At 41.1% G+C, this 18,816-nt stretch overlaps 1 protein-coding gene across 9 annotated transcripts in view; it reads left to right on the top strand.

Annotated features, from left to right (window-relative positions):
- Rgs22 (regulator of G-protein signalling 22) overlaps nucleotides 1–18,816 on the top strand; it is a 180,065-nt gene that overhangs the window by 52,476 nt on the left and 108,773 nt on the right. For 8 of the 9 annotated variants that reach the window (XM_011245372.3, XM_011245371.3, XM_011245373.3 and 5 more), the window contains 4 exons: nucleotides 629–759; nucleotides 4,356–4,470; nucleotides 6,059–6,184; nucleotides 7,179–7,280. In XM_011245372.3, the coding sequence (XP_011243674.1) occupies nucleotides 629–759; nucleotides 4,356–4,470; nucleotides 6,059–6,184; nucleotides 7,179–7,280 (474 nt within the window). Of the gene's footprint in view, nucleotides 1–628; nucleotides 760–4,355; nucleotides 4,471–6,058; nucleotides 6,185–7,178; nucleotides 7,281–7,571; nucleotides 8,995–18,816 lie in introns of those variants that run through there. The other variant, XM_011245375.3, reaches the window with a different exon arrangement.

Below are 18,816 nucleotides of genomic sequence, written 5' to 3'. Positions count from 1 at the left end.
TTATACCCATAGATGCCAGAGAGGGCTTTGAATCTCCTGGAACTGAAATTACAGAAAGTTGTGGACCCAGACATGGGCACTGGGAATTGAATCTGGGCCCTCTGGAAGAGCAGCCAGTTAAGCTACTAACTGTTAAGCCATCTCTACAGCTTTAGAAACTTTTAAGAATGGGAAAATGACTATAAACATAAGATGTCGATAAAAAGAAGACACAGTAGTAATTAGGTTATAGACCCTTGCTATGGGTGAAGTGGGCATCTTTGTTTTATTCCCCCTCACCTACCATTTCCTGATGCTCTCCCATGCAAGTTTTAAACCTGTCCTATTCCAGAAGAAAGGACTGCCAACACCTTCTTCCCCAGGAAAGAGTCTGCTTCTGTAGTGCTGATAGTAAGGCCTACAAGCATTTGGCTCCTCTTACCACCTATGTTGCTGTTGCATTTCATGCTGCATATGTCATAAAACCTGAGTGTATGAGGAAAACGTTTCTACTTCATTAGGATTGTTAGCAGGAAGTGGGCTGACGGTTGAAATCTAGAGGCCACAGCAAGTTGAGGTATACATGCAGAATTCTATTCTCTTCTTTCATTTTGCTTATTTTCCATTTCATTATCCTCTCACTTTTTAGGGAGAAGAAATCAATTTATTTCAACCATCTAAATTTAAGAAATTATCAAAAATAAATGCAGGGACTCAACAACTTGGGAGAAGTGAGCCTCTGAATGCAGTTTCTTCTAAGGATGGTGGGCTTGAGAAAGGGTAGGTGCAATCGTTTTGAATGCCAGTGCTGGAGGTCATTGGTTGTTTTTTGTTTTTTGTTTTTTTTTTTTTTTGTTTTCTGAATTCTTAGGATTCAGTAATGTATATTAGAGGCTCAGGAGTGACCTGCCTGCTCTAAGTTAGAAGAACCCCAGAGAGTAGCACACGCAGAGAGATGGTGCCTCTGTGTCTCGCCACAGGCAGACGGGCTGAGGAGGCTGCCTTCTCCCACTCTTCTAAGCCAGTTCTCCAGTCAACCCTGAGTAACACTGGTGATGCCTGACACAGTGTACTGTTTAGATTTTGTGTTTCTTTGCTTTATTGTATTTCCAGTGGGATTTTTTTTTTTATCCTGAAGAATATCCTTTGATATTAACTTTGGACAATTCTTTGTTTAGTAATTTATTACTTCCATGTTTGTTCTTTTTTATTGACAAGAAATTCATATAACAACAAAGTTAGCAACTTACATAATATTAAATGTGTAGTCTGATATTCAGTATATTTGCAAAGTCAACCAACCATCACCCCTATAATTCCTGAACGTTTAAGCTAATATTTATTTATTTATTTAAGTATTTATTTATTATTGAGTGTATGTGTGCATGCATGTGCATGTGTGTCTGTGACATGGCATACATATGAGTATCAGAGGACAGCTTGGAGGCATCTATTCTTTCCTTCCATCATGTGGGTCCCAGAGCACAAACTCGAGTCGTCAGGCCTGGTGACAAGGCCCTTACTTGCTGAGCCAACTTGCTGGCCTAATTCCTGAACATTTCATCATGCCAACAAGAAGCCCCGTGTCCCTTAGCAGCCATACCATGGTCCCTTCTCCCAGCCACTGGTAAGCCTGTCCTAATTCACATGCTTTCCCTATGTGTTTCCTACAAATGGAGTCCTGTCAGTCTGTGTCTGTGGTCTCTCAGGCTCACACTGCAGCTCACACTGCAGGCTCAGACTCCAGCCCTCACACTGCAAGGTCCTTTGTGCTGTTCCTTCCCATTCTCAGGCTCTTTCCTGCTCTCTTTCAGCACTTTGAAGATACTGTCCTGTCCCAGCTCCCCTTGTCTCTGCCAGGCTAGTCATTGTCCTTCTGAGTAGATGTCTCTTCTTCCCTTGCTACCGCAGACAATTTCCAAATGGCTATTTTTTTTCTTTTTCTGTATCTCACACATATGTATTATGAAGATAATTTCAGAAGTGTTAGGTTCTTCAAGAAATCACACAAGTATCTCTGTTAGGAGTTGTAGCAATTTGTTAGCCTTCTAGTATGCGGGGGGGTATCATCTTTGCGGCACTCTCTCCAACATGATCTGTGCTGCCTTTGGTGGGCATTGCAGATAGACTTTAGAAATGCGGTTTATCCTCATTCAAGTTGAACTTTTCATCGAGAGCCATTTTACATTAGATTTTGTCGATTCTGTGCTTGGGAACAGGAAAATAAGAGGGGAGGGGAGGAGTGGGCAAAACCTACCTGAAGAGTGCAGCAAATCATCTAGTGTGGTTGTGAGGCACAGGCGTGCATTTAATTAATAATAAAAGGAATAAATGAGTGTAGAGTTTAAGGTCTTGCTGGCTCAAAGTGTTTTGGGTTCCAGGTTCTTCACATCATTGCCAACACAAATTTTAGGTGTTGAAAACATCAGTGTTGCAGGGTGTGGTGGCGCACACCTTTAATCCCAGCACTCGGGAGGCAGAGGCAGGCAGATTTCTGAGTTCGAGGCCAGCCTGGTCTACAGAGTGAGTTCTAAGACAGCCAGGGTTACACAGAGAAACCCTGTCTCAAAAAAAAAAAAAAAAAAAAAAAACAACAACAACAACAACAACAAAAACCCATCAGTGTTACCATAATAAAAACCTAATGCGACATTAAGGTATGCTCCTGATATTTATGACCAAGACAATGAGATAAGGGTTTGGAGCCCAGGGAAGCACATGAGGTACCAACATGGGTGATCTGGAAACCTGAGAATTATCACAGGGAAACTGGGTTACCAAGCTCTTAGTAAAGGTAGAATGGGGTGGGGGGGGGGAGAAGGAACAAAGAAAGGTCTTAGGGTGGACAACAACGACGACTCACCCAGAGCAGCACTGTGTGGAAGACAATGGGGGAATCTCAGATGGAGGCATTCCAAAGTGTAAAGTTAATACTTAGTTTTAATGATTGAATAACAACAAAATACTGACTTCATGAATCCAAGACCAGATGGTAGTACTTGGAAAAATATTTTGAAGGTAAAAATGAACCAAGGAGAATAGATCACCTTTCTTTTACTTTTTTATTTTGAGAAAGATGAAATTGGCATGTTAATGTCAGAAAGAAACCTGGGCCTGGTAGAGAGAGCTATAATCCCAGCTGTTTGAGAAGCTAAGCCACAGACCACAAGGTCAGGGTCAGTCTAGGCTACTCAGTGAGTTCACAACATGCCTGGCCTGTAGACTGAGACCTTGAGCAAAACCACAGGGCTGAAGAGATGGCTCAATGGGAAAGAGCATGTGAGCCTCTTGCTAGGGAACCCAGGTTTAGTTCCCTGCACCCACATGGCAGCTCACAACCATCTATAGCTTCCATTCAAGAGGATGTGGTACCTTCTTCTGACCAGCTCAGAAGAAGGGGTGATTATATTTCATTGTATACAAGTATGAATTTCACAGAGTAAATGTATAATAAAATACATAGATGAGGAAGGGTTTTGTTGTTGACTAATTCACCTTCTGAAAATTATCATATATATTCATGTTGTATCCAGATTTGTCTGAGCACAATGAAAGCACTTTGTATAATAATTATTTAAAAAAAGAAAGAAAGAAAGAAAAGAACTAGCATGTGGCAGACTGTGGTGGGGTGCACCTTCCATCCCAGCACTCCAGAGGCAAAGGCAGGTGCATCTCTGAGAGAGAGAGAGAGAGAGAGAGAGAGAGAGAGAGAGAGAGAGAGAGAGAGAGAGAAAGAAGAAGAAGAAGAAGAAGAAGAAGAAGAAGAAGAAGAAGAAGAAGAAGAAGAAGAAGAAGAAGAAGAAGAAGAAGAAAGAAGAGGAGGAGGAGAGAAGAGGAGAGAGGAGAGAAGAGGAGAGAGGAGAGGAGGGAGAGAGGGGAGAGAAAGGAGAGGAGAAAGGGAGAGGAAAAGAAAAGAAAAAAGGAAGGAAGGAAGAATAATTCTGTCAAGACATTGGATGTGGAAGATAAAGTTAAAACTTTGATTTTTAAATATTTTCTTTTTTTAAGGGATATTCTGTCTGAATTGGAACATTGCATTTTGTTCTGTCCATTTTTAGTATACAGAAATAATTGATATCCTGTGATCTAACTGAACTTAATTATTAGTGTTAGCAGGTTTTTTCCTGTAAATCCTGTATAATATACCTGAGTGTAAAGATCATTTTAACATTTTTCCCCCAATTCAGACAGCTTTCATTTCCTTCTTCTCCATCCCCTGGCCAGACTCTAGGAGAGGTGAAGGGAGCAGAGTTGTGCTCCGTTTCAGGGATGCACTCATGCTTTCAACATGAACTCTGAGTTCTTGGAAGCAGTGCAGATGGACATTGGGCAGACAGACCCCTTAGCTGATGAGTTTATTCATGTCTATAACTTAGGTCAAAGAGGCTACCAGAGAGCACCACTGTGGTCCGCTTGACATCTTTTACTGACATCTCCGAGTGTCTGAAGCCCCAGCTGGAGAGAAAATACACTTACACAGAAGAGCATAATGTGAGTATTTTAAGGACCGTGTTCTTCATCTAATCAACCAGTGCCTCTGAGTTTAGAGATTTGGGTTTTTTTTTTAACATATGTATATATATTTTTTCTCTACTAAGCAACACGTTTTGGAATTTTCCTACAGGACCTTCCTCCATGCATGCTTTTGTAGCACTTCTCTGCCCAACCCTGCTGCTCTGCCCAGCCCACTTTGATCACTCTGATCGAGTGTTGCTCTGATAAGTATTCTAAGCGGCTGTTCTGGCCTAGTGTTGCTGCCTCAGACACACAATAAGACCCCTTGGTACTCTTGTGCAGTTTTTAAACACTTGATTAAAGTAACACTGGATGTTATGTCTTGGAAATCTCACTTTAAAAAAAAAGTGAAGGTAGGGGTTTCCAGAGTACAGCTACTTTGACAACAAGCATCTAATGCAGGGCGTAATAAATGAAGACTTAAATGAAGCTCTCACAGCCCCTGAGAGTCTACTGTGAATAAAATCAGCAGCAGTTTTCATACAATCTGAACACTTAAAATTGTATTTCTGCACAATTATCTTAAGTAAATAGTTCTCATTTTCTAGTAATTATGATTTTTCCCCTACTTCAAGTGCTGTTAGATGTTAAATGAAAACCATTGTATTCTCATCTCAGAATTTGTTTAGCAGGCAGACAGTGTGATAAAGGCAATAAAAACCTGTCCCCACCATCTTTGTTTGGGGGAGCATAAAGAAATCCAAGTTCCAAGAAACAAATACTGAGGTTAGACGAGCCCCCACCTCTTCACATTCGAGAGCCACTGTGTGCTGGAGACGCAGCCAGCTCTCCCTGATTTAAGGGTAGTATTAGGGCAGCTAGCATTGTTGGCAGAGAAGTCATAAACAGCAGAGGTTTATGAGAACTTCCAATGTTATTTCCACTCTGGAGGCCATGACCTGTGGGGCAAGACTGTCCAAAGAGGGATACACACACACACACACACACACACACACACACACACACACACAGAGTTAACAAGCAGCAACCAGAGGCCTTGGAGATGGTTCTTTTTATAACCCGCTTGTGTAACTAGAATAGCAGCACCTCAAGGCCAAAATAACAGTAAATATGTAGGAGCCAGGCCACCAACAGAGACTTGGAAGGTTCCCCAGTGGGGCCACTGAGCCCGAAACGGCAAAGAAATTGAAGTCAGAGATTTGCTCTAACATAAGTCTTGGAATTTGACTGGTTTCTAGTAGAATGGCTTCTCCTGCCATAATTTGGGCTTCATAAACGAATCTTACATGACAGTCAGATGCAAACACATTGCATTAATTATATCTATACACTATAAGAATAAAATGACAGCCCAGCAGAATTTACAAACCTTGCTTTGTACAATGCTATAAAGAATTACGGGCCTGGAGAGATGGCTCAGCGATTAAGAGCACTGACGGCTCTTTCAAAGGTCCTGAGTTCAATTCCCAGCAACCACATGTGGCTCACAACAAAGACAGCTACAGTTTACTCATAGAAATATAATAAATGAACCTTTTAAAAACAAACAAAAAGTATTGTGTTGTGTTTAAGCAGATAATGAACTTTTTTTTTTTAAATCTAGGTTAAAACTGTATCAAATGTTGGAGCCTTGGGAGGATTTGACATGGAAAACTTGTTGCAATCTTTGTATGTAGAAAACAGAGCGGGATTCTTCTTTACTAAATTCTGTGAGAATTCAGGGAACAAGGTAGAAAATAATTATTTAAAATCTGGATTTATTATTTTATTTGATTTTAAAATAAGTGGCATTGAAATAACTTTGTGTTGAAATAAATATATCTAATGTTCAAATTCCCATCTGATAAATTTAAATCTACACTTAGAAAAATTTTAACCATCTGCCCAAATTGTAATTCTTTGGTCTTACTAAAATTACAAAGAAAAATGAAGATAAATATTGACATACATTACTGATGATGGCTAATCATATAATTTAATCTCAATTTAATAAGCCATATTTCATTTACTTCTGTTAATACTTAACTTTTTCTTTTTTCTTTTTCTTTTTTCTTTTTTTTTTTTGGTTTTTCGAGACAGGGTTTCTCTGTGTGGCCCTGGCTGTCCTGGAACTCACTCTGTAGACCAGGCTGGCCTCGAACTCAGAAATCCGCCTGCCTCTGCCTCCCGAGTGCTGGGATTAAAGGAGTGCGCCACCACGCCCGGCTTAATACTTAACTTTTAATAATTCTAACAACTTTATGTTATGAGTGGAGGTAAAATGATTTCCAGTAATGTTTTTAAAATCACGATCAATGTTTATATGATCCAAATGAGCAGTGACTAATTGGGTCAGTAGTTAATACTTAGTTCTGCTGTGATATGCATTTACTCATATGTTGATATATCAGAATGCCCTCAGATTTGCTTTCATGCCACAAATGTGTGCTCTTTACATTTCAACTAGAACCCTTGCAATTTTTGTATCCATTACTATTTTTAAGCATTTACTACTTTAATGATCAACTCTATGGGATGCTCGCATGTAAGACTACAACATTCTATTGACCACAGCAGTAAATAGTATTGTACATTGCCAGTTTGTGATGAAAGGTTGAGAGCAGCTTAAGTTGGAGCTGATTTGTGGTAGCAGCAAGGAAATGAGCGCTTTTGTCCAGTGAGGTACAGCTCTGCGGGCCTCTCTAACCGGGTGGTGATCTCTGTCCTTCTCCGTCCGTCTGCAGCTGTGGAAGCACAGTGTGTACTTTTGGTTTGACCTCCAGGCTTATCATCAGCTGTTCTACCAAGAAACACTTCAACCTTTCAAAGTATGCAAGCAAGCCCAAGTAAGTAGCAGATAACACTGCTCTGTGCAAAGCTGTAAGTGCACTGGAAAATGGAAATTGTGTTCAGCCCCAGACAAGAGGGAGCTGGGGTGGAAGGCATCGTCATATCATTGCCCCAGGAATCCTTTGTTTAAATGTTAGCAGAGTATATTGATTTATAATCTGATTTGTGAGTTTTCCATTTTGAATATTTGATTTGGTTTGTTTTCTTTTCTTTTCCTGTCAATGACTTGTTCTACGAATAAAGAATGCCCCCATCTCTTTCCCCACTCCTTTGGGGGTTGCCTGTAGGGATCGAGAAGAACCCTGGGAGTGGCTGCAGTGAGCCACTGCAGCGAGCAAGAGCCCTAGTTCTGACCAGGGCTCCCCGAGCTTCCTGAAGATGTCTGCCTTCAGATGTGCCAGGCTGCTTGCTGGCAGGTCGCTGTGCAAGCGCAGGTCCCACGTAGGTGCCTGGGCTTCCATGCTAACATGCCATATGGGACAGCACTCAGAGGGTGGAGGAGAAAGCATTTTAGACCACCCTGAAGCAAAATAGGGAAGGAAGAAGAACAACAACCTAGAGGAGGAGGAACAGAGGGTCCTCTGCGGTTAGGGACAGAGAGCAGGGCCTCTTTTCAGGGAGGGGGCAGGCGGTAGAGATGAGAACAGTTATGACTCCAGCTGACTTTTGGGGGTTTTATTCTTAGGTTTTTTATAGATCTTTTATGGAGAGAGGTCTCCAAGACTAGACAACTATGAACTGCTTCTCTATCTGTTGATCACTCAGTGATTCTTATAACCCCAAATAACCCATCACAGAGGATCCTACCCCCAGATGCTGCTCAGAGAATTAGTTTCATCACATTATTATTTTATAATCCTGCTCAGGACACCAGAGTGTACTGCTGCGTGTCTGGCTGTTCCCCCCACTCTCCACTCCAGCATGAGTAACTGCTTTGTAACTCAGTGACAGCTTGGTACTTTGTGCCGTGAGAATAAGGACTCTGGCTCTTCCATAGCCCAGATGTCTCTATGCAATCATGAAGTGAATCTCTAGTTTTCTGAGACCACACAGTTGTGCTTGTTAACCCATTACCTGTAACTCTGTTTACCCTCCTCCCCTAGCCTACTGTCCCTACCATCTGTCATTTTCATTATGTTTTCACTACTCAAAGAACACTCCTCCAAAAATCTTCAGCTGCTCAGTGAAGTGGGATTTTGTGTGTGTGTGAGTGAGTGTGTGTGTGTTAATAATCAACCAGATTTCCATATACATATGAATGAGAGTTTATTGGGCTTTGTAAGCTCACCACTTTTTAGCAATGCTGTCATTCAGCTAACTGCATGGCTCAGAAACTGGACATCTGGATCACTGCAGTTAGTTAGAAATGGGTTGTCTATTTGAGGATTGCCAAGTCCTGGAAGTTTTCTCCCAAGATCTGCTTCTGGGGAGTCAAGGCAGGAATGGGAGCAGCAGATCCATGTAGAACACTCTGCTTTAGGAATGAATGGTGAGAAACAGGAGGAGCAAATCCATGCGATTTTAGAATGTGTCTTAATCTAGCTCCGGGAGTTACTTTATGTTTTTATTTTTGGTAGAAAGAATAAACTGTCTCAACTAGTTTGAGTTGTACTACCCAAAGATTTTGTTACTCTTAGTAGAGAAATTGTCTATGATATCATGGTATTATCGATTTATTTCACAGTATAAAAATCACTCATTTAATAACAATATAAGTATTGTATGGCTTTTTTTCAAAAATTTACTTATGATATAGATCTTTGAAATAATAATGCCACCAAGGGAATCTATTCATGTGGCACTCCATGCTAACTGTACTATGGACCTGGTTTTACATCATTTTTATGTGTTTGCATTAGTCAAGACACTAGAAGTTGATGCCAAAGGACCTACATGATTTCCTGTATACATAGTTTTATTCTCCCAAGTAATAGTATAGGGTAGTAAAGTAGACAGAGGTGAGTTAACAGTAAGCATTTAGCATGACTCATGAGCCCAAGAGTTTGAACTGGTGTCTAGGGCATACCTTGAAGATTTCCCTACAGGGCTTCAAGAGAACATAGTGAACAGTCAGAAACCAATGGTGCGATTGACATTGTATAGATACAGTCCCTGCCTCTGGGACCACACAGCACTGATAGGTTTGGAGACCAGCTTCTGCACCTTTCTTCACACTGGATGCTTGTTTTAGTGAGAGGACTAACAATGAGCTGCCTCTTAAATCTTTCTAAGAAACTTCATGTGGCAATAAAAGCTGCAAAATTACAAACATATGTGTTAGATTCATATTAGATATTTTTATAAATATACATGCATGTTTACTGGTCTAGAGTTGGTGGAATCTAGGAAAGGGGAGATGGTAGAGAAGGCAGACTAAAGTCTCATACAATAACCAAGTTTATTTAGAGCATCAGACAGTTTATACTCTGAGGGTTAAGAAGAGTCACCCGAGTAAAGTGTGTAATCACAAGGACAAGACACACGTGGGGGAAACATGTTTTTCCACAGAGGCATATAAACAAATACAATATCCAGTCATAATGAATAATCTGTAGTAAACTCACGCCTATCTGCTACACTGGGAGGGGCACAGAAGCATAATCCAAGAACAATTCCATGTTTTTGAAGAAATTGAGATCACAAGACTCTTGTCTTGGTTTCTTGGAATTCTTTTCATAAGCACTCAGAAATCTCCTCACACGGCTTCGTTCATAAACTGTGTTCAAACATCTCCCCCTGTTTTATTTTTTACTAGCAGGAGATTCAGGGTGGTTTTGGTTTGAGATGTTGTGCATAAATCTAATTGTCATACGATGTGTGACTATCATATAAGCGAGCAAATTATAAATATAACAAATAACGTTGGAACAGTGAAAGCATTGTGTGTGTGCTCTACCACCAAGAACCAGGATTTAAATTATGACCCGTACTCCTGGTTACATAATTATTCTGATCAGAAAGATCTGGACAATAGCTTGAAAAGAGACCCATAGGGTTGATAGTTCTGGTATCTTGCAAAACATAAGCCCATATTTGCCTTTTAGTAGGAATACAAATGTTATGATGTCGTATTAAATAGTCATTCATCAAATTAATTCAAATCAAACGAATGAATGAGTCTATTATGGTCCCTAGGTCCAGGCACAAACTCAGAGTCCTTAGTAAAGATAACAGGAGCTAGATCCACCCAGCTATAGCTGAGGCAAAGGAGGGTAAGGAACATAAGAGCATACACTCGCTCAGAGACACTCAGTGCAGAAGCCCAGGCCTAAGCAGCTAGGACTGCCAGACAAAGACTCTCAGGTGACATGGGACTCTGGGTATGTTGTTAGAATAACTTCTTCCTTGGTGCACAGGGCCTTAAATTTGCTCCAGGCAGGAGGCTTGACTTCTTGTGCCCCTTAGCTGGAGGTCTGCTTTCTTTCTGGGGACTTCCACTGTCTCCTTGCCCTTAGCCATTGTCCTTGATGACCCCAGGGCTGGAGGAGATTAAGAGGAACTCATAATATTTCAGAGTGTCCATCTGCAATGGCAGATGCATACCTCTTCCCAACTTCTTGAAGTTTTCTCACAAGCTCAGAGTTCTTAAATAGCTTCCTTCTTGACTGTGTTCTGACATATGTGCACAAAAATACGTACAATTCAGGAAAATAAGAAGCAGAGCTGGGAAAATCTGGCTCATTGGCAAGCACTATTAGAAATAAAATAAAAGTTAAATTTGAAAAAAAGGAAAAGAAGGCAGTAAAAACAAACCACAGATTTCATTTGCCTGAAAATGTCCGTTTTATTCTGATGACTTAGCTCAGTATAGACTTGATGGTTTTGTTGTTTGTAGTTAGCACACACTAAGTATATAATAACAGACTTGGTGACATCTGCATAGGTGTATATAGTGTGTTTGACCATGTCCACCCCTATTTCCACTTTGTTCGAGTCCATTGCCACGGGTCCCTCCTCCTTTCCATCTGTAAACTGCGCCTTCTGGCACTGTGGAGATGTAGGTGTTTGGTTCTGCCTCTGTTCTTGCAGAAGGTGTCTTTTTTTCTTTTTAATATTTTTTATTATGTATTTTCCTCAATTACATTTCCAATGCTATCCCAAAAGTCCCCCACACCCTCCCCCCCCCCACTCCCCTACCCACCTACTCCCACTTTTTGGCCCTGGCATTCCCCTGTACTGGGGCATATAAAGTTTGCGTGTCCAATGGGCCTCTCTTTGCAGTGATGGCCGACTAGGCCATCTTTTGATACATATGCAGCTAGAGTCAAGAGCTCCGGGGTACTGGTTAGTTCATATTGTTGTTCCACCTACAGGGTTGCAGATCTCTTTAGCTCCTTGGATACATTCTCTAGCTCCTCCATTGAGGGCCCTGTGATCCATCCAATAGCTGACTGTGAGCATCCACTTCTGTGTTTGCTAGGCCCAGAAGGTGTCTTCTTACTTGCCCTTACAGTCTTACCTTGGCGTTGGAGTCCAGTGTTTACCACAGTATGCCTATAGCTGTGATTTGCCTCTCAAATCTCAGGAATTAGGCTTTGGCTTCTCTTCTGTCCTCAGCTGACGCTTCTCTAGTGTTTTCAGGAGTGCATTTTTGTCATGTCTTGGGTTTCCTGTCTGAACCATGCTGTGCTTTGCAAAAGATCCTGTTTTCATTTTGCTCTTCAGCACACCCATTGAGTTAAATTATGTCTTTTGTTCATAAACCTTTTGTTTTTGTTTTTTGTTTGTTTGTTTGTTTGTTTGTTGAGACAAGATCTAACTGTGAAGTCTTTGCTAGCCTGGAACTTACTGTGTAGACCAGGCTAGCTCAGATCTCTTAGAGATCTGACCACTTCTGCCTGGCATTAAAGGCATGTGCCACCATGCCCAGCTATGTTTTTTAGTCTTAAATGTTACATTTGTGTTTTAGAATTCTTACTGGTATTTTCTTTCATTCCATCCACTTTAAATTGTCTTTATATTTTAAATAACTTAAGGCACGTGCTATTAGTCTTTAGTTGTATTAGTTACTCCTGCATGACAGTAGTATCACAGACTCCATGTCTCAGAACAACACACACTTGTCCTAGTTTCTGTGGGTCAGGATTCTGGGCGTAGCAGTACTGGGTTCTCTGTAATTGAAGTTGCAGTTTTCCCTAGAGACCCAGCCTGTGGGAGGGTCTGCTCTAATGTTCATGTGCTTGTTAGTAATGTTTGGTTCCTGACAAACTACTGCGCTGAGAACCTCAGATTTGCTGGCTGTGAGCCAGAGGCCATGGTCAGTGCTGCACCATGTGCTCTCTGCATAGGTTACATGCAATGCACAGCTCTTTTGTCAGTCAGCCAGGAAGAGTGTCTTAGCAAGGTGGCTATTACCTTTTTACATAACTTAATGTGTACTTGTATTCACACATACACACCATACTGCTGTATACGGACAGAAGAAAGTCACACATTATATCCAGACACGGGGGAGAAATTAGGCACGTAAGCCAGGCATGGTGGTGCACATCTTTAATCCCAGCATGATAGGCAGAGGTAGGGGGAATCTCTGTGAGTTTGAAGCCAGAATAGTCCACATAGGAAGCTGTGGGACAGCTAGGGATATATCATGAGACCCTTTCTCAAAAAATGAAATGGGGGAGGAGAGAGGAAAGAGAGAGAGAGACAGGAGAGTGAGAGGAGGGGAGGGGAGGGGAGGGGATGGGAGGGGAGGGGAGGGGAGGGGAGGGGAGGGGAGGGGAGGGGAGGAAGCATAACTATCAGGAGCCACTGTGTTTATGGGGCCACCCTAGAGTCTGGTTGTCACAGTGTTAAATAATTCTATGATTTTTAGTTCTTGGAAGAAGTAATTTTTAGTTCTGCTGACATAGTGGATTCTTTCCATGTGTGTTTAATAATTTTGAATTATGAGCCCTTTAGTGATTCTCTTATGTCATTCTTCTGCTGGGCACATTCTAAAAGCTAAGTTCTTATCTTGGAGTGATGTGGAAGTAGACAAGGTGTAAATTGGAAAACCAGACTCACACAACAGAAAATTCTCAGGAAAGGTAACTAACTTTTCTCTTTTAAAGTCAGGTGAAGAGAGGCGAGCTTGTGTTTTGTTTCCTGGGCTCAGTAGGTATAAAGAATCTTGTCTTTGTGCTTCTTACTGTGCACACAAACAGAAACCGTGTGACTTGTCCTTCTGGGCCCTTCTTTTTGGTGTGTTCGCAGCCCAGGTGACTTGAAAAACCTCCTCTCTACAATTTCAAGAAATACTGGGTGAAAATGCAACCTTCTAAATACGTGGCCAAAATAATGAGGGAGAAAATCTCCCAGGCAGAGTGAAATGCGCACATGAAAGCCTGGACAGTCAGCATGAGGGGACCACAGAAATCGAGAGCCACAGGGCGGGGGTGGGGGCTGGGACAAAGCTGCAGATATCATGCCAAGATTCTGCCCACAGTTCTGAATGGCTGTACACAAAGTGAAAGGCAGAGTGCAGAATGGGTCATTTGCATAAATTAACGTGGATTTTAATATTTAATTCAAATATATATTTTCCTGTTTTACATTCATCTTATTTATAACCCATAGTAACCATATGAGATATTTTTATTTTCATGATTTATTATTCTCTCCCTCTCTCTCCTATTTCTCTGTGTGTGTATACATGTGTGTACAAAGGCATACAAATTGCACAGCATGAGGAAGGAGGTCAAAGAACAACTTCCAGGAGTTAGAGGCAAAATTATGTATTGTTTATATTATAATCTTTTTTTTTAAAGTGTTTTAAATGGTGAGTCCTCTGAATATAAGAACAGGAGCAGTGTTCTTGGATATGCTTGCTCTCCCAGGAGGCAAGAACTACCTGGTAAACTAATTCAGTGATGTTGGAAACAAAACAGATGCCACAGTGTAATAGATATGAGCTATGTTCTTTCTTAGCTGGTAGGTAACGGTGATTTTAAAACCCTTTAATAATTTTAAAAATAGGCCAGCCCCACAACACCCAGAGGCAGCTCCACTCCCAGGCATTCTAACATGCCCAGGATCATAGGATCAGAGGTGAGGAGGACACAACATCTGTCCCAACACCGGGAGTAATTGGGACCAGTGGGACCCAGGCACACAGGAACTCCGCCAGACCAGTGGCTCGGGTTCCTTCCAGTCTGGCCCGGTGCCTGGAGCAGACCTTGGGTGCAAACTCTGCAGCCAGTCCCACAACACCCAGAGGCAGCTCCATCCTCAGGCGGTCTAACACCCCCAGGATCATAGAGTCACAGGATCACAGGACCTTGGTCACATCAGGATCCTCAGGGTCCCAGAGGCAGCTTGACTCCCAAGAACTTGGACACACCCAGGATCTCAGGATCACAGGATCACAGAATCACAAGATCCCAGAGACAGCTTGATTCTGAGGCGTTCTGACACAACCAGGATCACAGGAAGGACAGGCTCCAGTCAGACATAGCCAGGGCAGGTAGCACTAGAGATAACCAGATGGCAGGAGGTAAGAACATAAGCAACAGAAACCAAGGTTACTTGGCATCATCAGAACCCAATTCTACCATAGCAAGTTCTGGATACACCAACACACCGGAAAAGCAAGATTCAGATCTAAAATCACTTCTCATGATAATAATAGAGGACTTTAAGAAGAACATAAATAACTCCCCAAAATACAGGAGAACACAGGTAAATAGCTAGAAACCCTTAAAGAGGAAACACAAAAATCCCTTAAAGGATTACAGGAAAACACAATCAAACAGGCAAAGGAAAGGAACAAAACCATCCAGGATCTAAAAATGGAAATAGAAACAATAAAGAAATCACAAAGAGAGACAACCTTGGAGTTAGAAAACCTAGGAAAGAGATCAACAGTCATAGATGAAAGCATCACCAACAGAATATAAGAGATAGAAGAAAGAATCTCAGGGGCAGAAGATACCATAGAAAACATTGACACAACAGTCAAAGAAAATGCAAAATGCAAAAAGCTCCTAACCCAAAACATCCAGGAAATCCAGGTCACTATGAGAAGACCAAACCTAAGGATAATAGGTATAGAAGAGAGCAAAGATTTCCAACTTAAAGGGCCAGTAAATATCTTTAACAAAATTATAGAAGAAAACTTCCCTACCCTAAAGAAAGAAATGCCCATGAACATACAAGAAGCCTACAGAACTCCAAATAGATTGGACCAGAAAAGACATTCCTCCTGTCACATAATAATCAGAACACCAAATACACTAAACAAAGAAAGAATATTAAAAGCAGTAAGGGAAAAGGGTCAAGTAACATATAAAGGCAGACCTATCAGAATTACACCAGACTTCTCACCAGAGACTATGGAAGCCAGAAGATCCTGGGCAGATATCATACAGACCCTAAGGGAACACAAATGCCAGCCCAGGTTACTGTGCCCAACAAAACTCTCAATTACCATAGATGGAGAAACCAAAGTATTCCATGACAAAACCAAATTCAAACAATATCTTTCCATGAATCCAGCCCTGCAAAAGAAAGTAGATGGAAAACATCAACACAAGGAGTGAATCTACACCCTAGAAGAAGCAAGAAAGTAATCTTTCAACAAACCCACACAAACATAATTCCACCTCTAACAACAAAAATAACAGGAAGTAACAATCACTTTTCCTTATGAAAATTAATATTGCCAACATATCCTAATCGATTGAAATTCAAAAATATGAGGTATTAGAAATGTGTTGGTTGTCATCCAGTGATCTCTCTAATTTATTAATTCAAGGACTAGGTCCAATATTGTACAATCCATATACACTTTCTGCTTGTTTGTACATGACAGGGTCTTGCTGTGTGCTACATAATGGTCTTGAAATCATGCTTTTCCTATCTCTGTCTCTCTATTAGTAGGATTGTTTATTTGATGTTTTTACTCTATACTATGGTTTTTCAGAACAGTTTACTTATTTCAAAATTATTTATACAGCCAAAAGAAATGTAGACAGTTAATTTGGAAGGTGGCTTGTAAGAGAACAGCAAAGAGTGAGGCTGAAGGCTTTGCTTGATATAATTACTGTATCCATTTTGAAGAAGAGGACTTTATAAGTTACTCTTATTCTGAGATGAATGATTTTCAAAATCATCACAGCCAAGGAACCACAATCTTACGCTCACCTAACATCTGTACCACCCTCCAAGCAGAACCATTGTTCACTGAAACAGTTGATGAATGACTTCATGGATAGATCATCTTAATACATACACCATTTCTTAAATGAATGTGACCTGTTCCCTGCGGGCTGAGAATGACGACAATCACTCAAGTCAAATAGCTTTGAACATAGCAGGAAATCTGTATCCAAAAGTGGTGCCTACAATTCATTCCTTGGCACAGCAGAACTGTCAACTCTTAGCTTAGCTACTATGGAGGTAAAATCCTTTGGTGATGTGAGGGACATTCAAGTACAGCCTTATTACAATGAACTCCAATGTCCAAAAATTGTTCTTATTTTGGGTTTGTACCATAGTAAGAGCCAAGATTTTAAGCTCTACTAAAAACAAAACAAAACAAACAAACAAAAGACTATCTATTTATGTTCATTAAAAAAACTAATAGTGATATATTATTTTAAAACATCATACAGTTAATATATTTGGAGTTATTTAAAATTTATATTGAGAAAATGTATTTTCAGTATTGCTGTAGACAAGCATCTACATAAGACTGTTCAATTGATTGCTTTATATCAAACAACTTTTACAATACTCAATTTTATTTGTTATAATATTGTATACATTTTAAAGAATATGATAAAAAAAAGAAAGGTACAGCAGGTATTGAAGGGGGTCTCTGGAGGAGTTGGGGTACAAAAGGGAAAGAAGAATGTGATGTAAGTCTTCTATTTACTCAAAATATGTTTTTAAATGTTAACAAATTCAGAAAATTGAAATTATGTACCTTTTCTCATCATAATGCAATAAAACTTAAGTCAAAAAATAAATCTTTTAAAATATATTAGAAATGAGAGACCTATTTCATTTTCTGTAATTTTTGAGCCAAAAGCATCTCTCCTTTTAGTCTTATTTAATACAAAATAAATCTTTCTTTGATGGCAACCCCTTACTTAAAAAAACGGTTCTGTTCCACTTTGCTCGTATCAACACCTTCAGACTAAATATGAGGTCTTTCCAGTCTTTCAGCCACAGTGAGGCTCCATCTTGACAATGGGAAGTCCCATTCCTGGCAGTTCCCTCCACCCACTGACTTGACCACACTCCCTGTGTAAGAGACTGCTTCTGTCTCGCATCCCTACAATGGCGTCCCTTAGGAGGCCCAGTAACTAAGTTCAATCACCTGACTTTGGGGTTCAGAACACTGTCATCAACTTTGAGGGAGGAGATCAAGGTTGATGTTGTTTCTTTTCCTCCCTTTCTACCTTACTTTTGGAGTCAGGGCCTCTCACTGAGCTTGAAGACCCCAGCTTAACTCTCAGAAGCTGGCTGGCTGGCTGGCTACCCCAGTGCTGGCATTGTGGATGTGTACAGTCACAGTGGGCACTGGGATCTAAAGTCAGGTCTTGAAAGCCCCTGTGACAAGTGTCTCACCACAGACCCATCTTCCCAGGTGTATTGTGTTCCCAACAGCACAGAAGCTGAGCTGGCAGAAGTCAAAAGACCTACATTCATGCACCGGTGGCTTTAGTCTAGGAAGCCTTAGTTGTAATATGGTGCGGGATCTGCTCACAGACCAGGGCAGAAAGTGTTTACTGCTTTCCTTAATCCTGTGGGCCGATCCGCGACAGTGTGGATTGGTCAGGATAACCGTCCTGTCCTGAGGAATTCTCCCAGAGTTGATGTATTTGTCCCCCTAGCTGTTGCTGCTCTTGCTCTACAGGTGACCAAGACAAACTGAATAGCAATTAGGCCAGCAATTAAAAACATGATCCTTAGCCTAGAGACTTTTACTGAGATGCCTAACAAAGCGCACACAGCTGTGGACCCCAGACCTCTTCCTATCACGGTTGGAGAGCATTCTCTGCCTTTTCCATTTTTGAGGAAGCCAAAGAAAGGTTAGAGAAGAAAAAGTCCAGGCAGACCCTTTCCGGTAAAGCTTGTGTTGCCCTGGGAACATTTCCCAGTGACGTATGAGCTCACTTTAGCTTTACCCAAACCTTGGGTGTTACCATAAACTCATTTGGAGAAAAAAACGAAGGTGACATAAGAGGAGTGGTGTGGAGGAGTCTTCCTCCCCCATCCATCATCGTAACTGTTAACTCCTCTCGTCGATCTACACACTTCAGGGTGGTCCTGACATTTTCACAAAAGTGCTATGAGCTAAGAGCTTCTCTAGACAGGCGTGTGTTTCCAGGTGCACTGACAGAACTCATTGCTTCCTTATTGAGCAGCCGCATTGCCAAGCTGTGTTTCCTCAAAGATGAATGGACGCTGGTGAGGGGTGAGGTTGGATGTGAGGGATTGTGGGAACTCATGGGCCTCCTTATAGCTTTATGGTAAATTTCAGTGTCCTGATAGTGAGGTTTCTTGAGTGTTTGAATTACTCTTCAATTCTGTTGCCTTGGGCTT

The sequence above is a fragment of the Mus musculus genome, chromosome 15 (genome assembly GCF_000001635.26).
Source record: "Mus musculus strain C57BL/6J chromosome 15, GRCm38.p6 C57BL/6J".
Classification (NCBI taxonomy): Eukaryota; Metazoa; Chordata; class Mammalia; order Rodentia; family Muridae; genus Mus; species Mus musculus.
This window is presented reverse-complemented; position numbering and strand designations above follow the sequence as displayed.